Genomic DNA, 19,201 nt, shown 5'->3' on the forward strand with positions numbered 1-19,201 from the left:
GAATACAAGGACGTGGACAAGGACAAGACGTCTGGATGGACACACGAATACAAGGACAAGGACGTGGACGTGGACAAGACGTCTGGATGGACACACGAATACAAGGACAAGGACGTGGACGTGGACAAGACGTCTGGATGGACACACGACTGCAAGGACGTGGACATGGACAAGGACAAGACGTCTGGATGGACACACGAATACAAGGACGTGGACAAGGACAAGACGTCTGGATGGACACACGAATGCAAGGACGTGGACAAGGACAAGACGTCTGGATGGACACACGAATGCAAGGACGTGGACAAGGACAAGACGTCTGGATGGACACACGAATACAAGGACAAGGACGTGGACGTGGACAAGACGTCTGGATGGACACACGAATACAAGGACGTGGACAAGGACAAGACGTCTGGATGGACACACGAATACAAGGACATGGACATGGACGTGGACAAGACGTCTGGATGGACACACGACTGCAAGGACATGGACATGGACGTGGACAAGACGTCTGGATGGACACACGACTGCAAGGACATGGACATGGACGTGGACAAGGCGTCTGGATGGACACACGAATACAAGGACAAGGACGTGGACGTGGACAAGACGTCTGGATGGACACACGAATACAAGGACATGGACGTGGACAAGGACAAGACGTCTGGATGGACACACGAATGCAAGGACATGGACGTGGACAAGACGTCTGGATGGACACACGAATACAAGGACGTGGACAAGGACAAGACGTCTGGATGGACACACGAATACAAGGACGTGGACAAGACGTCTGGATGGACACACGAATACAAGGACATGGACGTGGACAAGACATCTGGATGGACACACGAATACAAGGACATGGACGTGGACAAGACGTCTGGATGGACACACGACTGCAAGGACATGGACATGGACGTGGACAAGGCGTCTGGATGGACACACGAATGCAAGGACATGGACGTGGACAAGACGTCTGGATGGACACACGAATGCAAGGACATGGACATGGACATGGACAAGACGTCTGGATGGACACACGAATACAAGGACAAGGACGTGGACAAGACGTCTGGATGGACACACGAATACAAGGACAAGACGTCTGGATGGACACACGAATACAAGGACAAGGACGTGGACAAGACGTCTGGATGGACACACGAATACAAGGACATGGACGTGGACAAGGACAAGACGTCTGGATGGACACACGAATGCAAGGACGTGGACGTGGACAAGACGTCTGGATGGACACACGAATGGAAGGACATGGACATGGACAAGACATCTGGATGGACACACGACTGCAAGGACATGGACGTGGACAAGATGTCTGGATGGACACACGAATACAAGGACGTGGACATGGACAAGACGTCTGGATGGACACACGAATGCAAGGACGTGGACAAGGCGTCTGGATGGACACACGAATGCAAGGACATGGACGTGGACAAGACGTCTGGATGGACACACGAATGCAAGGACATGGACAAGGACAAGACGTCTGGATGGACACACGAATGCAAGGACGTGGACAAGGACAAGACGTCTGGATGGACACACGAATACAAGGACATGGACGTGGACAAGACGTCTGGATGGACACACGAATGCAAGGACATGGACAAGGACAAGACGTCTGGATGGACACACGACTGCAAGGACATGGACATGGACGTGGACAAGGCGTCTGGATGGACACACGACTGCAAGGACAAGGACATGGACGTGGACAAGGCGTCTGGATGGACACACGAATACAAGGACGTGGACATGGACAAGGACAAGACGTCTGGATGGACACACGAATACAAGGACGTGGACAAGGACAAGACGTCTGGATGGACACACGAATACAAGGACAAGGACGTGGACGTGGACAAGACGTCTGGATGGACACACGAATACAAGGACAAGGACGTGGACGTGGACAAGACGTCTGGATGGACACACGACTGCAAGGACGTGGACAAGGACAAGACGTCTGGATGGACACACGAATACAAGGACAAGGACGTGGACGTGGACAAGACGTCTGGATGGACACACGAATACAAGGAAGTGGACAAGGACAAGACGTCTGGATGGACACACGAATACAAGGACATGGACATGGACGTGGACAAGACGTCTGGATGGACACACGACTGCAAGGACATGGACATGGACGTGGACAAGACGTCTGGATGGACACACGACTGCAAGGACATGGACATGGACGTGGACAAGGTGTCTGGATGGACACACGAATACAAGGACAAGGACGTGGACGTGGACAAGACGTCTGGATGGACACACGAATACAAGGACAAGACGTCTGGATGGACACACGAATGCAAGGACATGGACGTGGACAAGACGTCTGGATGGACACACGAATACAAGGACGTGGACAAGGACAAGACGTCTGGATGGACACACGAATACAAGGACATGGACGTGGACAAGACGTCTGGATGGACACACGAATACAAGGATGTGGACAAGGACAAGACGTCTGGATGGACACACGAATACAAGGACGTGGACAAGACGTCTGGATGGACACACGAATACAAGGACGTGGACAAGACGTCTGGATGGACACACGAATACAAGGACATGGACGTGGACAAGACATCTGGATGGACACACGACTGCAAGGACATGGACATGGACGTGGACAAGGCGTCTGGATGGACACACGAATACAAGGACGTGGACATGGACAAGACGTCTGGATGGACACACGAATACAAGGACATGGACGTGGACAAGACGTCTGGATGGACACACGAATACAAGGACGTGGACAAGGACAAGACGTCTGGATGGACACACGAATGCAAGGACATGGACAAGGACAAGACGTCTGGATGGACACACGAATACAAGGACATGGACGTGGACAAGACGTCTGGATGGACACACGACTGCAAGGACATGGACATGGACGTGGACAAGGCGTCTGGATGGACACACGAATACAAGGACATGGACGTGGACGTGGACAAGACGTCTGGATGGACACACGACTGCAAGGACATGGACATGGACGTGGACAAGACGTCTGGATGGACACACGAATACAAGGACGTGGACAAGGACAAGACGTCTGGATGGACACACGAATGCAAGGACATGGACAAGGACAAGACGTCTGGATGGACACACGAATACAAGGACATGGACGTGGACGTGGACAAGACGTCTGGATGGACACACGACTGCAAGGACATGGACATGGACGTGGACAAGGCGTCTGGATGGACACACGAATACAAGGACATGGACGTGGACGTGGACAAGGCGTCTGGATGGACACACGAATACAAGGACGTGGACATGGACAAGACGTCTGGATGGACACACGAATACAAGGACATGGACAAGGACAAGACGTCTGGATGGACACACGACTGCAAGGACATGGACATGGACAAGGACAAGACGTCTGGATGGACACACGAATACAAGGACATGGACGTGGACGTGGACAAGACGTCTGGATGGACACACGAATACAAGGACGTGGACGTGGACAAGACGTCTGGATGGACACACGAATGCAAGGACGTGGACGTGGACAAGACGTCTGGATGGACACACGAATGCAAGGACAAGGATGTGGACATGGACAAGGCGTCTGGATGGACACACGAATGCAAGGACATGGACGTGGACAAGACGTCTGGATGGACACACGACTGCAAGGACATGGACGTGGACAAGACGTCTGGATGGACACACGACTGCAAGGACATGGACGTGGACGTGGACAAGGCGTCTGGATGGACACACGACTGCAAGGACATGGACGTGGACATGGCGTCTGGATGGACACACGAATACAAGGACAAGGACATGGACATGGACATAGACATGGAGTAGGAAGGAGGGATTAGTGTTTGGGTGTTTTTGATTTGCCTTTTAGCTGGTTTGGCACAACACTGTGGGCTGAATGGCCTCTTTCTGTGCTGTACTGTTCCGTGTTCCTTGTTTCAGAGAGACCAAAGAGCATCTTTCACCTAGTTGCCAATCTGCCAACAGCTCTTAATGTCTATTTCAGTGTGCGTGCTCTGGGAGCAGTCATAGATTACGGAGTCCTCTGTCACACAGCTGCTCAGGGTGGGCGTCTCATCCCCACTACCATCATCCCGTGGGAAGTGCACAGTGGGAGTGACATTCCTGGCATGTAGGAAGGATCTGACTGGCGGGTTCCTCACACCACAACCAGGCAAGGTCTTGGTGTGTGTTGGTGAGATCTGTCAGATGGTCTGGACAGTCTGTTCAGGGAACCACCCTACCGTATCCAATGTGTCCTTCTCGTGCAATGTCTGTCTCATAACGAAAGTTTTTGGGTGTCCAAAAACTGCTTAGATAAAACAACCAGGTGCATTGATTCTGGAAATCCTGAGCCAGGTCACACCCTGAAACGGAGGCCAGGGCTTAACATTGTGGAATTAAATTCCCCTCTAACCTTCAAGCCACAAAGCCAAATACAGGTATTCAGGTGGCAACACCCAATGACACAACACCGCACCCCCCCCCCCCCCCGGAATGTTCACAATTACTCAGAACATAGAGCAGCACAGTACAGGTAAAGGCTCTTCGGCCCACAAATTCTGTGCTGACCCATGATGTGCTGCACCACACCACAACTGCTCACCTCTGCATCATATGTACCTCCTCCCCCGCCACTTCATCAGCCCCCACTGGCAGCTCCTTCACATCTTCACCATCCCTTTCCAAATCACAGTTGTGGTGAAATCTGTTGTTTTGTGGCAGCAGTACAGCATAAAAATTTACTGTGTTACAACAAAATAAATAATAAATAATAATGTGTAAAAGTTAGTGAGGTAGAGTTCAGAAACCTCATGGCAACATTGAAGCTGTTCCACTCCATCACTCCCCACTCTCTGAGTGAAGAGACATCTCCTGAATTCCCAGTCACACCTTCAGACTGGGTAACAGCTTCTTCCCTCAGGCTGAGACTAATGAACACCCTGTACCACCGAGGTCTCGTCACCAGGACAGAGAGCCGTTTACTTGTGCTGTGTACTACGTACATTTTGAATTATATTTTATTATTTGTGGTGATATTTTATTTTATCTGTTGTGTGCGATATACATTTCGTGGGCACACCGTATTTCTGGAAGAACATTGTTCCGTTTGGTTGTATATATGTACATTCAGATGGCAATAAGCTTCAACTTGAGACACTTTTGGTTCCTAGTTCTCGTCGACCTTGGTGTGATGACACACCTTTGCCATCTCCTTCTACAAACTTTAAGCCATCAAAAGCAAAACGCTGGAAACCAGAAACCAAAATCAGAAAAATGCAGAAAATGTGGCAAATATGGTGATAAGTTTTCCCAAGTTCCGTACTGGGTGATTATGTAAAGTTCTTGGGCTGGATCATCGACCCAAATTATTTTAGTTTCATCACCTACAAATGTGCCCTATCTGCATACTTTTTCTAACAGCATCTTGTTTAGATTGCTGCCTAACCTCAAAGATCTGTGTCAAGGCACACCCCAGATTGTTCAGTTCACCAGCCCTCTCTCTGTTTTATGAATCCTCTTATGATTACATTTACTACTTTTCTTATTAATATGGCATTTAACTTCCAGATGTTACTGTGTCTCTGCATGCTAATAAACCAGAAATTCACATCCTGTTCTATCTCACTTTCAGCACAGGAAGTCATTAGTGAATACGAGAGACTGCAGATGCTGAAATCTAGAGCAAGCATTTAGCTGGATGAACTCAGCCAGTCAAACAGTATCTGTGGAGGGTAGAGATGATTCAACATTACAAACCGAAGTTCTGATGCAAGGGCTTACCTGGAAATGTCCACAATTCCTTTCTCCTCCACGGATGCTGCTCAACCTGCAGAGTTTGTCCACCAAAATGTTTGTTTGTTAAGGGAGCTGATTTAGCATGTAATATCCATTTTGGCCACCACTACAGAACAATCCCTTTCCCTCTCTCCTCATTTCTACTCCTGTATCCCCGTAACTTGTATCTTCTATTCCATGCCCATCAGATCTACTTTAGAGGGGGTTTTTTGGCCACTCATCTACACTGTAGTCAAAAGAGCAAGTACCTGCAAACTGAACACAGACAGCACTGAAGTCCAAGATCGAGTCTGCGACCCCAGAACCACGAGCTGAGAGGCAGAAGGACTAACCACTGCACTACTGATTCACCACTGTCCAGTCTGTGTTCTGTTACACCACCCTGAGTGTGTCTGTACTCACGCAGAGAGCCGCTTGTTGGCATTGAACTGTTCACAGATGTCTGAAGCCAAGAGGGTAAGCTGAGGCCCCACGAGGTTGTCCAGTCTCTGGCAGAACTCTCTGGTCAGATCCATGGAGGCTGAGGAGAAACACAGTCAGGGTTACTGAGCCCATGATGTTACCCATCCTCTACCCTACTCCAAGATCAATCTAACCCTTACTTCCCTCCATTTTCCTATCATCCATGCGCCTATTTAAGAGTTTCTTAATGTCCCTAACGCATCTGCCTGTACCACCACCCCTGGCAGGGTGTTCCACGCTCTCGCTGGACGATGAGCCACCAAGTAGAGATCAGAAGGAGGACTTTTAAATCCAAGGTACTGTGACACACAGTACTGCACAGTCTTGGGCACATATATATAGCTAGGGTGCCTTGGACTTTTGCACAGTTCTGTAGTAATTTTATGTATTGCACTGTATTGCTGCCACAAAAAACAAAGTTCATGACAGACATGAGTGATGATAAACCTGATTCTGATGTGGGTCTCCATTGTGGATTGAGAGTGGGAAGGGGGCAGGGAGAGGGGGAAAGGAGAGGGAAGGGAGTGGGATGCACCACAGAGACATTCAGTAATGATCAATAAACCAAATTGTTTGGAATCAAATGACCTTGCCTGGTGTCTCAGTGCTGGGTGTGTCTGCCCCGGGCACTCTTTTGCCACCTGTCCTATATGTCATGGCGCCCAATCCTCGCCATTTCCAACATCCCTAAACCAGCTAGGTATACCAACTCACTCTCTGCTCCATGTTGACAAATTCAGTACTACACAAGTCTTAGGAACCCTAGCTACAGATATGTGCCCAAGATCTTTGCACAATACTGTAGATCAGTAAAGGTGAGAATAGTCCAATGTCAAGTTATTCTTCTTCTAAGAGTGATTAAAACGTTATATGAACAACCTGGGTGAAAATCCCAGAAAGTTTCAGGAAATAAATCAAATGATGCAACATGGAAGGGAGAGTCTAAAATTGAGAAATAATTTTAGTAACACACACAAAATGCTGGTGGAACACAGCAGGCCAGGCAGCATCTATAGGGAGAAGTACAGTCGACGTTTCGGGCTGAGACCCTTCGTCAGGACTTGGCCCAAAACGTCGACAGCGCTTCTCCCTATAGATGCTGCCTGGCCTGCTGTGTTCTACCAGCATTTTGTGTGTGTTGTTTGAATTTCCAGCATCTGCAGATTTCCTCGTGTTTGCTCTTTAAAATCATTTTAGTGTTTGTCACCTGTTTATCGGAGTAAATTTGAGAATTAATTAGTAACTTGGTTTATTACTGCCACACGTACCGTTATTTTGCATGCCTTATAAGGGGTAGAAGCAGGGTAAATACAAGGAAGCTTCCTCCACTGAGACCGGGTGTGACTAGAACTAGAGGTCATGGGTTGAAAGGGTGAAAGGTAAAATGGTTAAAGGAAACTTGAGGGGAACTTCATCACCTGGCGATTTCAAAGTTCAAAGTAAACTTATTACCAAAGTACAAACAAGTCAGCATATACGGAGATTTATTTTCTTGCAGGCATACTCAATATATCCATAACCACAACAGAATCAATGAAAAACTACATTCAACAGGGTGGATAACTAGTGTGCAAAAGACAAACTGTGCAAATAGAAAACAAAAGAAGAAAATAACTAAGCAATAAATACTGAGAATGAGATGAAGAATCCTTGAAAGCAAGTCCATTGTTTGGGGGGGGGGGGGGGCAGTTCAGTGATGGGGCAACTGAAGTTGAGTGAAGTTACCCTCTCTGATTCAAGAGCCTAACTATTCCTGAATCTGGTGGTGTGAGTCCTGAGACCTGCAACTTCTTTCTGATAGCAGCAGTGAGAAGAGAGCATGTCCCTGGGTGGTGAGAGTGTGGAATGAGCTAGCGAGGGAAGTGGTGGATGTCGGTCAATTTCAACATTCAAGATAAGTTTGGACAAGTACTTGAATGGGAGGGATAGGAAGACTATGGTACATATGCAGATCAGTGGGACCAGGCTAAATATTAGTTCAGCATGGAATAGATGGGCTGAAGGGCTTATTTCTGTGCTGGTGACTCATATTAGTATTCTGAGATAGTACAATGGAAAACACGTAGAGAATGCAGAATGAAGTGTTACAGTCACAGAGAGAGTGCAGTGCACACAAGCAATAAGGTGCAAGGTCACAACAAGGTAGGCTGAAAGGTCAAGAGTCCATCTTATCGTACTAGGAACTGATCGATAACAGAACATTGGAAATTAAGATGTCCTTATCTACAAATAATGTGAAACAGGGCCACTTACCGTCAATCAAGAAACACACCACTGCACTCATAGCCTGGAAGAACAATTCAAACACATTTTATAAAATTTTACATTTAAAACAGAAGCAGGATAAAATGGCATATCTGCAAATAGTTTTTAAAAAAAAAATAAACTGAAACAGAAACCGTAGAGTTAATACAAAATGTCTTTTGAAATATGTGCCAGATTAACTGATCTTTCCTTTTGTTGCTCTGTTAAGTTTGTCAGCTGAACTTGATGCTTACACGATCTACTTCAATGACACAAAGATTCTGGAAAATTCAAGGAAAACAGTGAAAATCTCAGAAGAATCTCGGAGATTTCTGGCATAGGAGGCCATGTGTCCCATCTTGCCTGTAGCAGAAAAACAAAGGCTCTCTTAAAAAAAAACAGAACTTTCAGGTTCAATTTTCATTCAACCATACACAAGTACTGCATACAGCTCAATGAAACATTATTCCTCTGGGGTCAAGGTGCAAAACAGTACATACAGTCACACACAACACAGCTCATAGTCACAAAATAATATTAGCACAAGTCCCTGAGTGGCATGGCCTGAAGACTGACGGTGCATGGGATGTTGTCCTGTAGCCGCGTTTCTGCAAGAACCAGTATGTAGCAGTTCCTCATCTTGTACTGTGTCAGTCGCAGACTAACACAAATCAGCTTGTCAGCCAACTTGTCTTTCAGGGGATGAACCCTGGAGAGCAGCACCGAAGGAAGAGCTGGCCTGCAGGAGCCAGAGCCAATCTCAGCACTGACTCTAGTCTGCCTGCTGTGCCTGCTCTCTCCCCCCCCCCCCCCCAAACACTGCCTCCTCCCCGAGTGGCCTGGTTTGACCATCAAATGAGACCACGCAGCTCCCCCACTGTTGGCCTTCCCTCCTACATAGCCCTCCATCTGCCTATCCAAGGGTCCTTTAAATGTCCTTAACCTATCTATCGGTCTCTACCAGCACCCCCGGCAGTACTGTTCCCACTAAGCTGCGCGGGTCCGCAGCCATGCAGTGACTGAAATGCTCCCACACAGTTGGAATTTTCTTTTATATACTGTAAATTTAAAGTGGCATGCAGTTTTCAGACCATGTTGAAAAAAAAATTCAAGTGAGTTCCACGCACCTACCGGTCTCTGGTAAAAACCCTACCTCTGACTTCTCTCAAATCACCGTAAAATTATGCCCTCTTTTATTAGCTATTTCTGTCCTGGGAAAACATCTCCAGCTATCATCAATGCCTCTTATCATCTTGCACACTTCTACCAAGTCACCTCTCATCCTCCTTCGTTCCAAAGAGAAAAGCCCTAACTCACTCGACCTCTCCTCATAAGACATGCTCTCTCATCCAGGCAGCATCCTCTGCACCCTCTCCAACACTTCTACATCCTTCCTATAATGAGGCAACCAGAACTGAACACAATACTCTTCTTCTTTATTCTCCAGTCCTGCCAAAGAGTCTCAGCCCAAAATGTCGACTGTACTCTTCTCCATAGATGCTGCCTGGCCTGCTGAGTTCCTCCAGCATTTTGTGTGTGTGTGTTGCTTGGCTTTTCAACATCTGTAGATTTACAACTGAACACGATGCTCCAAGTGTGGTCTAACTCGGTTCCACGGAGCTCCAACATCACAACTCAAACTCAATCCCCTAAGCAATGAAGGCCAACACACCATACGCCACCTGATCAACTTGTGCAGCAACTTTGAGACGTGGACCCCAACATTCCTCTGTCCCATCACTCTGCTAAGAATCCCATCATTAACCCTGTACTCTGCCTTCAAATTCGACCTTCCAAAGTGAATCACCTCAAAATCCGATTGGCTACTGAGCTGCAGCTTTGTCCTTTGCTCGATGTAGGAAGCTCAGGATTTTAAAAGCACTAAGGTCCTGCTCTCTTTACTCATTCCAGTCCCTTCAGGTGAGAACATCTCTCTCCATCTTCTTCTCTAATATCCTCATCTACATATTCCTCCTTCACTTGACAGTGATGAATCTGACAGGCCTGTCCTGTGGTTGGAGGTGTGTCTGTGTGTCTATGTGATTGTTTAGGTGGGAGGATCTTGTGGGCTTCTTTTGTCGTTCTGCTGAACAGCATGGGCATGTTATGTTGGTGACAGAATGTGTGGCCATACTTGTGGTCACCTACCTACAGGAAAAGCATCAATAAGCTTGAAAGGATGTTGCTGGGACCTGAGGAACTGAGTCATAGGGAAATATTTAATAGGTTAGGACTTCATTCCCTGCAGAGCAAGTTTCAAAGTGCATTTATTATCACAGAATGTATACAACCTTGAGATTCGTTTGCTTACAGGCAGCCACAAGACAAGGAACCCAAAAGAACCCAGTGAACAAAAAGACCAACCCCACCCACCCCCGTGCCCATAGAGAGAAAAAACACACAACAATAGAAGTCAGCAACAAAGGCATTCCGAACCACGTTGAGTGTTTAGATCCGAATGCTTGGAGTAGGTCCAAAGCCATGGTATTCAGTTCATCACAACAGCACGGTAAATCGCCACAAAATTTGAAGACACGAAGCACAGCAGTCAGGGCCAATCTCACAGCCTTAGCATCGCGGAGACAGAAGCCCTCAGACTATCTGGGCTGGCATTTAACTTGACCGAACCTCGCACTGGGACCCAGGCCGCACCACCTGCGAATCACTCCAGGCCTAGATTTCTCTGAAGGAGCCATTCTCGACCTCATCAAATCAGCTCAGTGCCCAGAGCAATCCAACCTCACCCGATTTTCTAAATGCTGACCCATATAGACGGGAAAGCCAAGGTGTTGATTGTCCAAGCAGTGGATTGTACCTTGCATTAGGACCTGGGCCTCACCTCCCATCGACTTGCTTCAGACCCGGATTTCACCGACAAAGGAGCCGTTCAACTTCTCCAATTCAGCTCGCAGCTTAGAGCGATTCACTCTCGTGCCTGGGCTAGTCGGTTGGGCATCGCAACTCCTCCGTCCTGTCTTCTCTGCTCCAAATCATTCATGCCAACCAGCAGGGCTCCAATTCCAAGTGCATTGATTTTGCAGGGCACACTGTTACTTCACTTCGCCCTCGTTCACCTCCTCATTGCTTGCAATGATAGTTTACCACAATCTACTTAAAAAGTGTATTAATAATGGTTTTAATTGAATTCCTTTGCTTTCAAACTACCAGTAAGCTGTCGCACGTCTTCCGCTGCTCCATCTTAATCTATGAGGAGAGATTTGGTAGAGGTTCACAAGATGAGGGGTATAGATAGGGTGAATTCATGTAGGCTTCCCCCCCCTCAGGGTGGGTGAGACTAGAATTTGAGGTCAAAGGTGTAGGGTGAAAGGTGAAATGTTTAAGAGGGAACTTCTTCACTCAAGGGAGATGCAAGTGTGGAAGGAGTGGTTGACATGGGTTCAATTGTAACATTTAAGAGAAGGTTGGATAGCTATGTGGAGGAGAATGCTTGGAGGGATATGGTCCAGGTGCAGGAACATGGAACTAGGTAGATCAGGTTGTCATGGACTAGATGGGCTAAATGGCCTGTTTTTGCTGTAGTACACTACGCATTCATCGTGTTACGTAGGGGTTCTGTGGTCGGTTTATCCGATACCAACTAATGAGCTGACCTAGACTAGTTACTATTGTTCACAAACAAGTGGAGCAGCAAAGACATTTTCTCAGTTCCTTGAACAATACACCCATCAATCAGGTTAATTAAAAAAGGCCCTGCGGTGGTATCGAATTATTATCACTTATTTGTTTTGACTGCATCACAATGAACAAGGATAAGACTCATTTACACAAGATTGTACTTACTGTGAATTTATGATTGTTTCGAGTTCCTTGTTAAATATTTAATACTTGCCATATTACACAAGACCAAAAATAACTTGGGACCTGGCAGAGTCCACCTGTCCCTCAGAAACATCAACTATCAACACACAGCCGCAACCCGCACCCCACCGAACTGCACGTGGTTAGAACCCACGCAGACTCCCAGGGAAAAGCTGCACTGTTAAGAGGTATCATTCCAACGAACAGGATTGAGAGAAGTAGAGCTGTCTGGGTACTCTGACACATGGTTCTCCTTCAAACACTATCACCATCGTAGATGATCTGCTCAGTTTACAAGTGGCAATTACATCAGTGGCTGTACCTCATTAGGAGCTTGAGGAGACATGGTCTGTCACCACAGACTAGCAAATTGTTACAGACATACCATGGAGAGCACCCTAAGTGACTGCATCACCAGCTGGTATGAAGGGACCACTGCACAGGATCAGAAAAAGCTACAGAGAGTTGTAGATGCAGTCAGCTCCACCACGAGCACCAGACTCCCCATTACCGAGGACATCTTAAAGAGGCGATGCCTTACAAAGGCAGCATTCATCATGAAGAACCTTCACCACCCAGGATGTGACCTCTTGTCAGTACTACCATCAGACAGGAGGAAGTAACAGAGCCCGAAGACTCACACTCAATGTTTTAGGAACAGCTTCTTCCCCTCTGCCATCAGATTTCTGAGCAGACAATAACACTACCTCACTATTTTCCCTCTTTTTGTGCTACTTACTTATTTTTATAATTCTTAGTTATTTATAGTAATTTTTATGCTTTGCAATGTACTGCTGCTGCAAAACAACTAATCTCACAATATACAGTACTGTGTGTATGTGTACATACAGCTGTGTGTGTGATTTATATGTGTGCCCAAGACTTTTGCACAATGCTGTATACAGTGATAATAAATCTGATTGAGTATATGCATTACATTCCCTGCCTTAAAGCAGCAACCGCTCTCCACAAAGTACCTCAAAGACCGAAAGCTGTGAAAACTGGTTTTGAAATGCAGCTTAGTCCTTCCTCTGAGTGAAATCTATTAAAAATATTCTCTATGTTAAAGAAAATATTGGTGAAAGACCTGCTGATCCAGTGGACAGTGCAACTAAAGCACAAGATTGTTGTGGCACTGCGGGGGTCTTCTTGTGCAAAACCAGCTGGCAAACATTACCGCAGCAACTTCACCTGTATGTCATGTTCACATTTCATTGTCATTCAGCCACACACACGGATACACCCAAACAAAATAACGTTCCTCCGGTTCCAATGTGCAAAACACAGTATCAACTGTCACAGACAGCACAATAGCAGAAAAACAATCACAAAAATATAATGTAGCCCAAATCCCTGGGTGTCATTGGCTCTAGAATGATGGTGTCCTGGAGCCACGTTTCTGCAAGCATGCAGAAGTTCCTCATCACGTGTTAGCACACATGAAGTACTACAGGACAATGCCAAGAATGAAGGGAGAGGGCAAGTAATTTATCTTCACACACAACTGTACATATTGAACCCAACACAACCTCAGAGTGGAGGGAGGGGGCAAAGAATGTATTTTATTACGAATTCAAGACTGCTTAATGTCACTTCTTGCACACAAGAGTAAAGGGGAATGAAATAATCATTACTCCAGATCTGATACAGTGCAAAAAACACAAAGAATGAAGAACACAATAAATACATAATTTAGCTTATATACATAGATTGATTGTACGTCCATAAAGTGACACTAGGCTGTACACAAGGTGACTGACAGGAAGTAATACAGTAGTGGTGGAGTTAGTATTGATCAGCCTGGCTGCTTGGGGAAGTCTGGTGGTCCTGCCATGTATCCAATAGTTCATACTGACCCAGAGCACACCGCTTTATATCAGTGAACGCATTGTAGTTCGCAGGAAATACGACAGTCCACGATAGCAGGAATGTCACCAACCATTTACCCTTTTTTCCTATTTTACTTCCAACTGCTTATAGCAGGCGAGGCCCATGTTCCCTAACTTGTATTTGTTCCCCCAACCCTACCTTCTTTTTCTGGCTTCTGCCCCCTTCCACTCCAGTCCTGTGAATGGTCTCAGCCCAAAATGTTAACTGTGTTTCCCTCCATGGATGCTGCCTGACTTGCTGAGTTCCTGTGCATGTTCGAACATAGAACAGTGGAGCACAGCACAGGCTCTTCTGCCCACAATATTGTGCTGACCCTTTAACCTACTCCATTATCAATCTAACCCTTCCCTCCCACATAGCCTTCCATTTTTCTTCCATTCATACGCCTATCTAAAATGTCCTTAATGTGTCTGTCATGCATTACATGCAGCCATCACACTGTAAAAACCTTCCACTGACATCCCCCTATACTTCCCTCCAAACACTAAAGTTAACCCCCCCCCCCCCCACGTATTATTCCTTTCCACCCAGGGAAGACATCTCTGGCTGTCCACTCTATCAATGCCTTTCATCATCTCTAAAGCTCTCTCCAAAAACCTCTCTACAGCTGCCGCATCCTTCCTATAATGAAGTGACCAGAACGGAGCACAATACATTCCTTTCAGTTAGTCCTGACAAAGGGTCTCCGCCCAAAACGTCGACAGTGCTTCTCCTTATAGATGCCGCCTGGCCTTCTGTGTCCCACAATACTAGAAGTGTGGTCTAACCACGGCTTTACAGAGCTGCAACATTACCTTGCGGTTCTTCAACTCAGTCCTCCAACTAACGAAAGCCAACACACTTTCTTAACCACTTTGTCAATTTGCACTGCAACTGAGGAATCTATAGATGTCACCCCCAAGATGCCTCTGTTCTCCAATCATCTATGAATCCTGCCAACAACTCTGTATTCGGGATTGCACAGGAAGGAACCCAGCTCAGCATGGACGAGATGGGCAGAAAGGCCTGTTTCAGTGCTGTATGACTTGATTGATTGATGCTACTCATGGTGTAACCTGCCTTGCGTGATTGATTTACTTGTAGATTGTGTGGGATACACTGACAGCAGGCTGGTCTCACCTTGTAGACAATTAAGTGCAATTCTTCATAGGTGCTGTCTGTATTAATGAAGATCCTGGGAAACCGCACTGCAAGTTCCGGATCGTTGACGTTGTATGGGCCAGTGAGAAACCTGAGAAAAGACAAACACCTCGGCTATTAGATCCCTTCTATAAGATGCCAAATAAGAGATTGCAGCTGATGAAAGTGCAAACACACCTGCCTTTGACAAATGCATGCACCGAGTGCCGTTATCTTTCCCCCACAAGGTATAATTTAATGTATAATTTATGTTCTGTTGTTGTCTGTACCTACGCACCTGTGATGCTGCTGCAAATTTTCCATTGGACTATACACCGAGTTAAAGTTTAATTATCATTCAACCTTGCACATGTATACAGCTAAACAGAAGCGTTCTTCTGGGAGCAAGGTGCAAAACAGAGCACATACAGCCACACACAACACATATAGTCATGTTAGCACCTAGTCACAAAAAAATGTTAACTAAATTTCCTGAGTGTGGCCTGAAGATAGATGGTGTCCTAAAGCCATGTGTCTGCAAGAACAAGCACACAACAGTTCCTTATCTCGTGCCAAGGAATGAGAAGGGATCTTATACAAACATATAAAATTACGAAAGAGATTGATAAGATGGAGGCAGGAAAGTTGTTCCACTGGTAAGCAATACTAGAACCAAGAGACAGAGCCTCAAAATTCAGGGGAACGTATTTAGTACAGATGAGGAGAAACTGCTCCCCCCCCCAAAGAGTGAATTTGTGAATTTAGGGAAATAGTAGAGTCTACCTGATTAAATATATTTAAGACACAGTTGGATGGATTTTTGTGTAGCCGGAGAAATTGGGCTATGGCAACATAGCTGCTAGCATAAAGCAACACAGTGCCAGCAATCGGACTCAATTCCCACTGCTATCTGCAAGCAGTTCGTGCGTTCGCTCCAGGTGCACTGGTTTCCTCCCACAGTCTAAAGAAGTACTGATCAGTAAGGGTTAGTAAGCTGTGGACAAGCTAGGTTCATGCCAGAATCACTGCGCCCCAGCACATATTTGGATTGTGTTGGTCTTTGATGCAAATGATGCATTTCACTGTATGTTTCGATGTACATATGACAAATACAGCTCATCTTTAGAATGAAAGATTATGGGTAGGTGGAACTGAGTCCATGCCAGATCAGCCATGATCTTATTGAATGGTGGAGCACATGACAATATACTTACTTGACTTTTTACTGAAGTACAGGAACATCATTGGACAGCGACAGATACACCTACACTAGCCATCGATTTCTTGATTTAACTACATAAGAGTATTTAGTCATTTGTCCCAGTGATCAGACACAACATGAAAACCCACAGACTTGTCGCCTGGGTTTTTATTTTTAACCACTTAGACTTGTAACCCAGGTCCTGGGCATCTCAGCCCAAAATGTTGACAGTTTATTCTACTCCATAGATCCTGCCTGACATGTCGAAATCCAGCATCTTGTGTGTGTTCCTTCAGATTTGCAGCATCTGCAGAATCTCGTGTGTTTGGGACTTGTCACTCTTTGGATACCTGACCCAAATATCACTGTCCAGAAACCGGCTCTGCACTAAGCACGTGCCAACTCGAGCACTATTACGTGCCTCTGTACCCTCAGTAAACTACAATTTATTTTAAAAATACACTTCTTTATAAAGTCCCAAGCACCAGGGCAGTTATTTATAAAAACACCAGAGGGAGATTGAACAATAGACTGGTTGCATCACCGTCAGACGCAGCAACTGGAATGAGCAGGAACAGAGAGCCGCAGAGAGCAGTGGAACCAGCCCAGTTCATCATGGGCACATCTCTCCCACCACTGTTGGTATCGACAGGGGCAATGCCTAAAGAGAGCGACATCCATCAAAAGCCAGCACCATTCAGGCCATGCCATCTCAGGCAGGAGGTACAGAAGCCTGAAATCCCACATCACTGGGTTCAACAACAGCTACTTCCCTTCAACCATTCTGGTCTTGAACCAATTGGCAGAACCTTGATCACTACCACAGCAAAGCAACACTGACCACTTCAATCACTTTGTACTAAGACAGACTTACTTTGATATTCTTCCAAATGCTCAAATTGTGTTTTTTTTCCTTGTAAAAACTGTATATGTTTTTCTTGTGAGTACTACTCATATGATCTATTGGTTTATCACTGGTCTTTGCTTCCCTGAGTATAGGAGAATGTCGGGAGATTTGATGGAGGTATACAAGATTATGAGGCATGTAAGCCATACCTGCCATAGTGGTTAAGGCTTCCCGTGATTCCTCCTCTTCCTGGTGAATCTCGGCCAATCAGCTGAAGGCAAAGAGAGAAGAACATAGGCAGTCATAAGGCACAAATGCGCTCATTATTACAATTTATTCACAATTACTCATACTTGAACAATGAACTCCGTTACCATCGAGGGGAGGGGGCAGGTTAACAAGTGACTCTCTCACACGTACCTGGGCTGGGCAGGATTCTGGGCAGCGATGGTTGGGTCACACGTACACAGGGTGACAATTATCTGGCTATTTCTTTCTTTCGAGATACAGCATGGAACAGGCCCTTCTAACCCGATGAGCCACAGCGCTCAGCAACCCACCTATTTAACCCGAGCCTACTCACAGGACAACTTGCAATGATCAATTAACCGGGATGTCTTTGGACTGTGAGAGGAAACCAGAGCATAAGGAAGAAACACACCTGGAGGCCGTACAAACTCCTTACAGACTGCACAGAAATTCTGATGCTCTGACCTGTGCTACTCTGGTGTCCCAATTTTGTTCCAAGCAGATCACTGAGACAAAAGTCTATAAATACTCTTGCTGAGCTACAGCGAGACAGTGAAGGTGAGTATACATGCGACTGCCACTATTTGGGCATTTTGCTCGTTACATTCCTGTACATCCAGTTAATGAACCAGCATGGGCTGAAATGGCTTCTTTCTACATCAATGGCAATACATAAAACATCATTCCTCCACCCTTTAGCAATTCTCACTGCAACACCGAAGAGTTATATAGCACTGAAATAGGTCCTTCAGCTCATGCCCACCAAGGGACCTGAGCTAGTCCCATTTGCCTGCATTTGGCCCATAAACAAATAGTTGATGGCTCTGGGCCTGTACTCATTGGAGTTTGGAAGAACGAGAGGGGATAAGACTACAACCTATTGAATTTTTAAATGCCTAGATAGAGTGGATGTAAAGAGGATGTTTCCTATAGTAGGGGAGTCTAGGACCAGAGGGAACAGAAATGATGGGGAATTTCTTTAGCCTAATTCATTGCTACAGACAGTTGTGGAGACCAAATCACTGGGTATATTTAAAGCAGTGGTTGATAGGTTGTTGATTAGTCAGGGCATCAAAGGTTACCAGGAGATGGCAAGAGAATTGAGTTGAGGGACGGTAAATCAGCCATGATGGAATGGTGGAGCAGACTCGATGGGCCAAATGGCTACACGCTGCATCCGCAAAGCAAACAGCATTATGGAGGACCCCACTCACCCATCATACAAACTCTTCTCCCTCCTGCTGTCTGGGAAAAGGCACCGAAGCATTCGGGCTCTCATGACCAGACTATGTAACAGTTTCTTCCCCCAAGCCATCAGACTCCTCAATACCCAGAACCTGGACTGACACCAACTTACTGCCCTATACTGTGCCTATTGTTTATTATTTATGGTAATGCCTGTACTGTTTTGTGCACTTTATGCAGCCCTGGGTAGGTCTGTAGTCTAGTGTAGTTTTTGTGTGTGTTGTTTTTGCGTAGTTCAGTGTAGTTTTTGTACTGTTTCATGTAGCACC

At 46.2% G+C, this 19,201-nt stretch overlaps 1 protein-coding gene across 3 annotated transcripts in view; it reads right to left on the reverse strand.

The window, feature by feature from the left end:
* Positions 1–19,201, reverse strand: part of ccz1 (CCZ1 homolog, vacuolar protein trafficking and biogenesis associated) — a 59,729-nt gene that overhangs the window by 15,183 nt on the left and 25,345 nt on the right. For all 3 annotated transcript variants that reach the window (XM_059979004.1, XM_059979005.1, XM_059979006.1), the window contains 4 exons: positions 17,648–17,709; positions 15,391–15,502; positions 8,572–8,605; positions 6,259–6,376 (listed from right to left, as the gene is read on the reverse strand). In XM_059979004.1, the coding sequence (XP_059834987.1) occupies positions 6,259–6,376; positions 8,572–8,605; positions 15,391–15,502; positions 17,648–17,709 (326 nt within the window). The remainder of the gene's footprint in view (positions 1–6,258; positions 6,377–8,571; positions 8,606–15,390; positions 15,503–17,647; positions 17,710–19,201) is intronic.

The sequence above is a fragment of the Hypanus sabinus genome, chromosome 9 (assembly GCF_030144855.1).
Source record: "Hypanus sabinus isolate sHypSab1 chromosome 9, sHypSab1.hap1, whole genome shotgun sequence".
Lineage (NCBI taxonomy): Eukaryota > Metazoa > Chordata > Chondrichthyes > Myliobatiformes > Dasyatidae > Hypanus > Hypanus sabinus.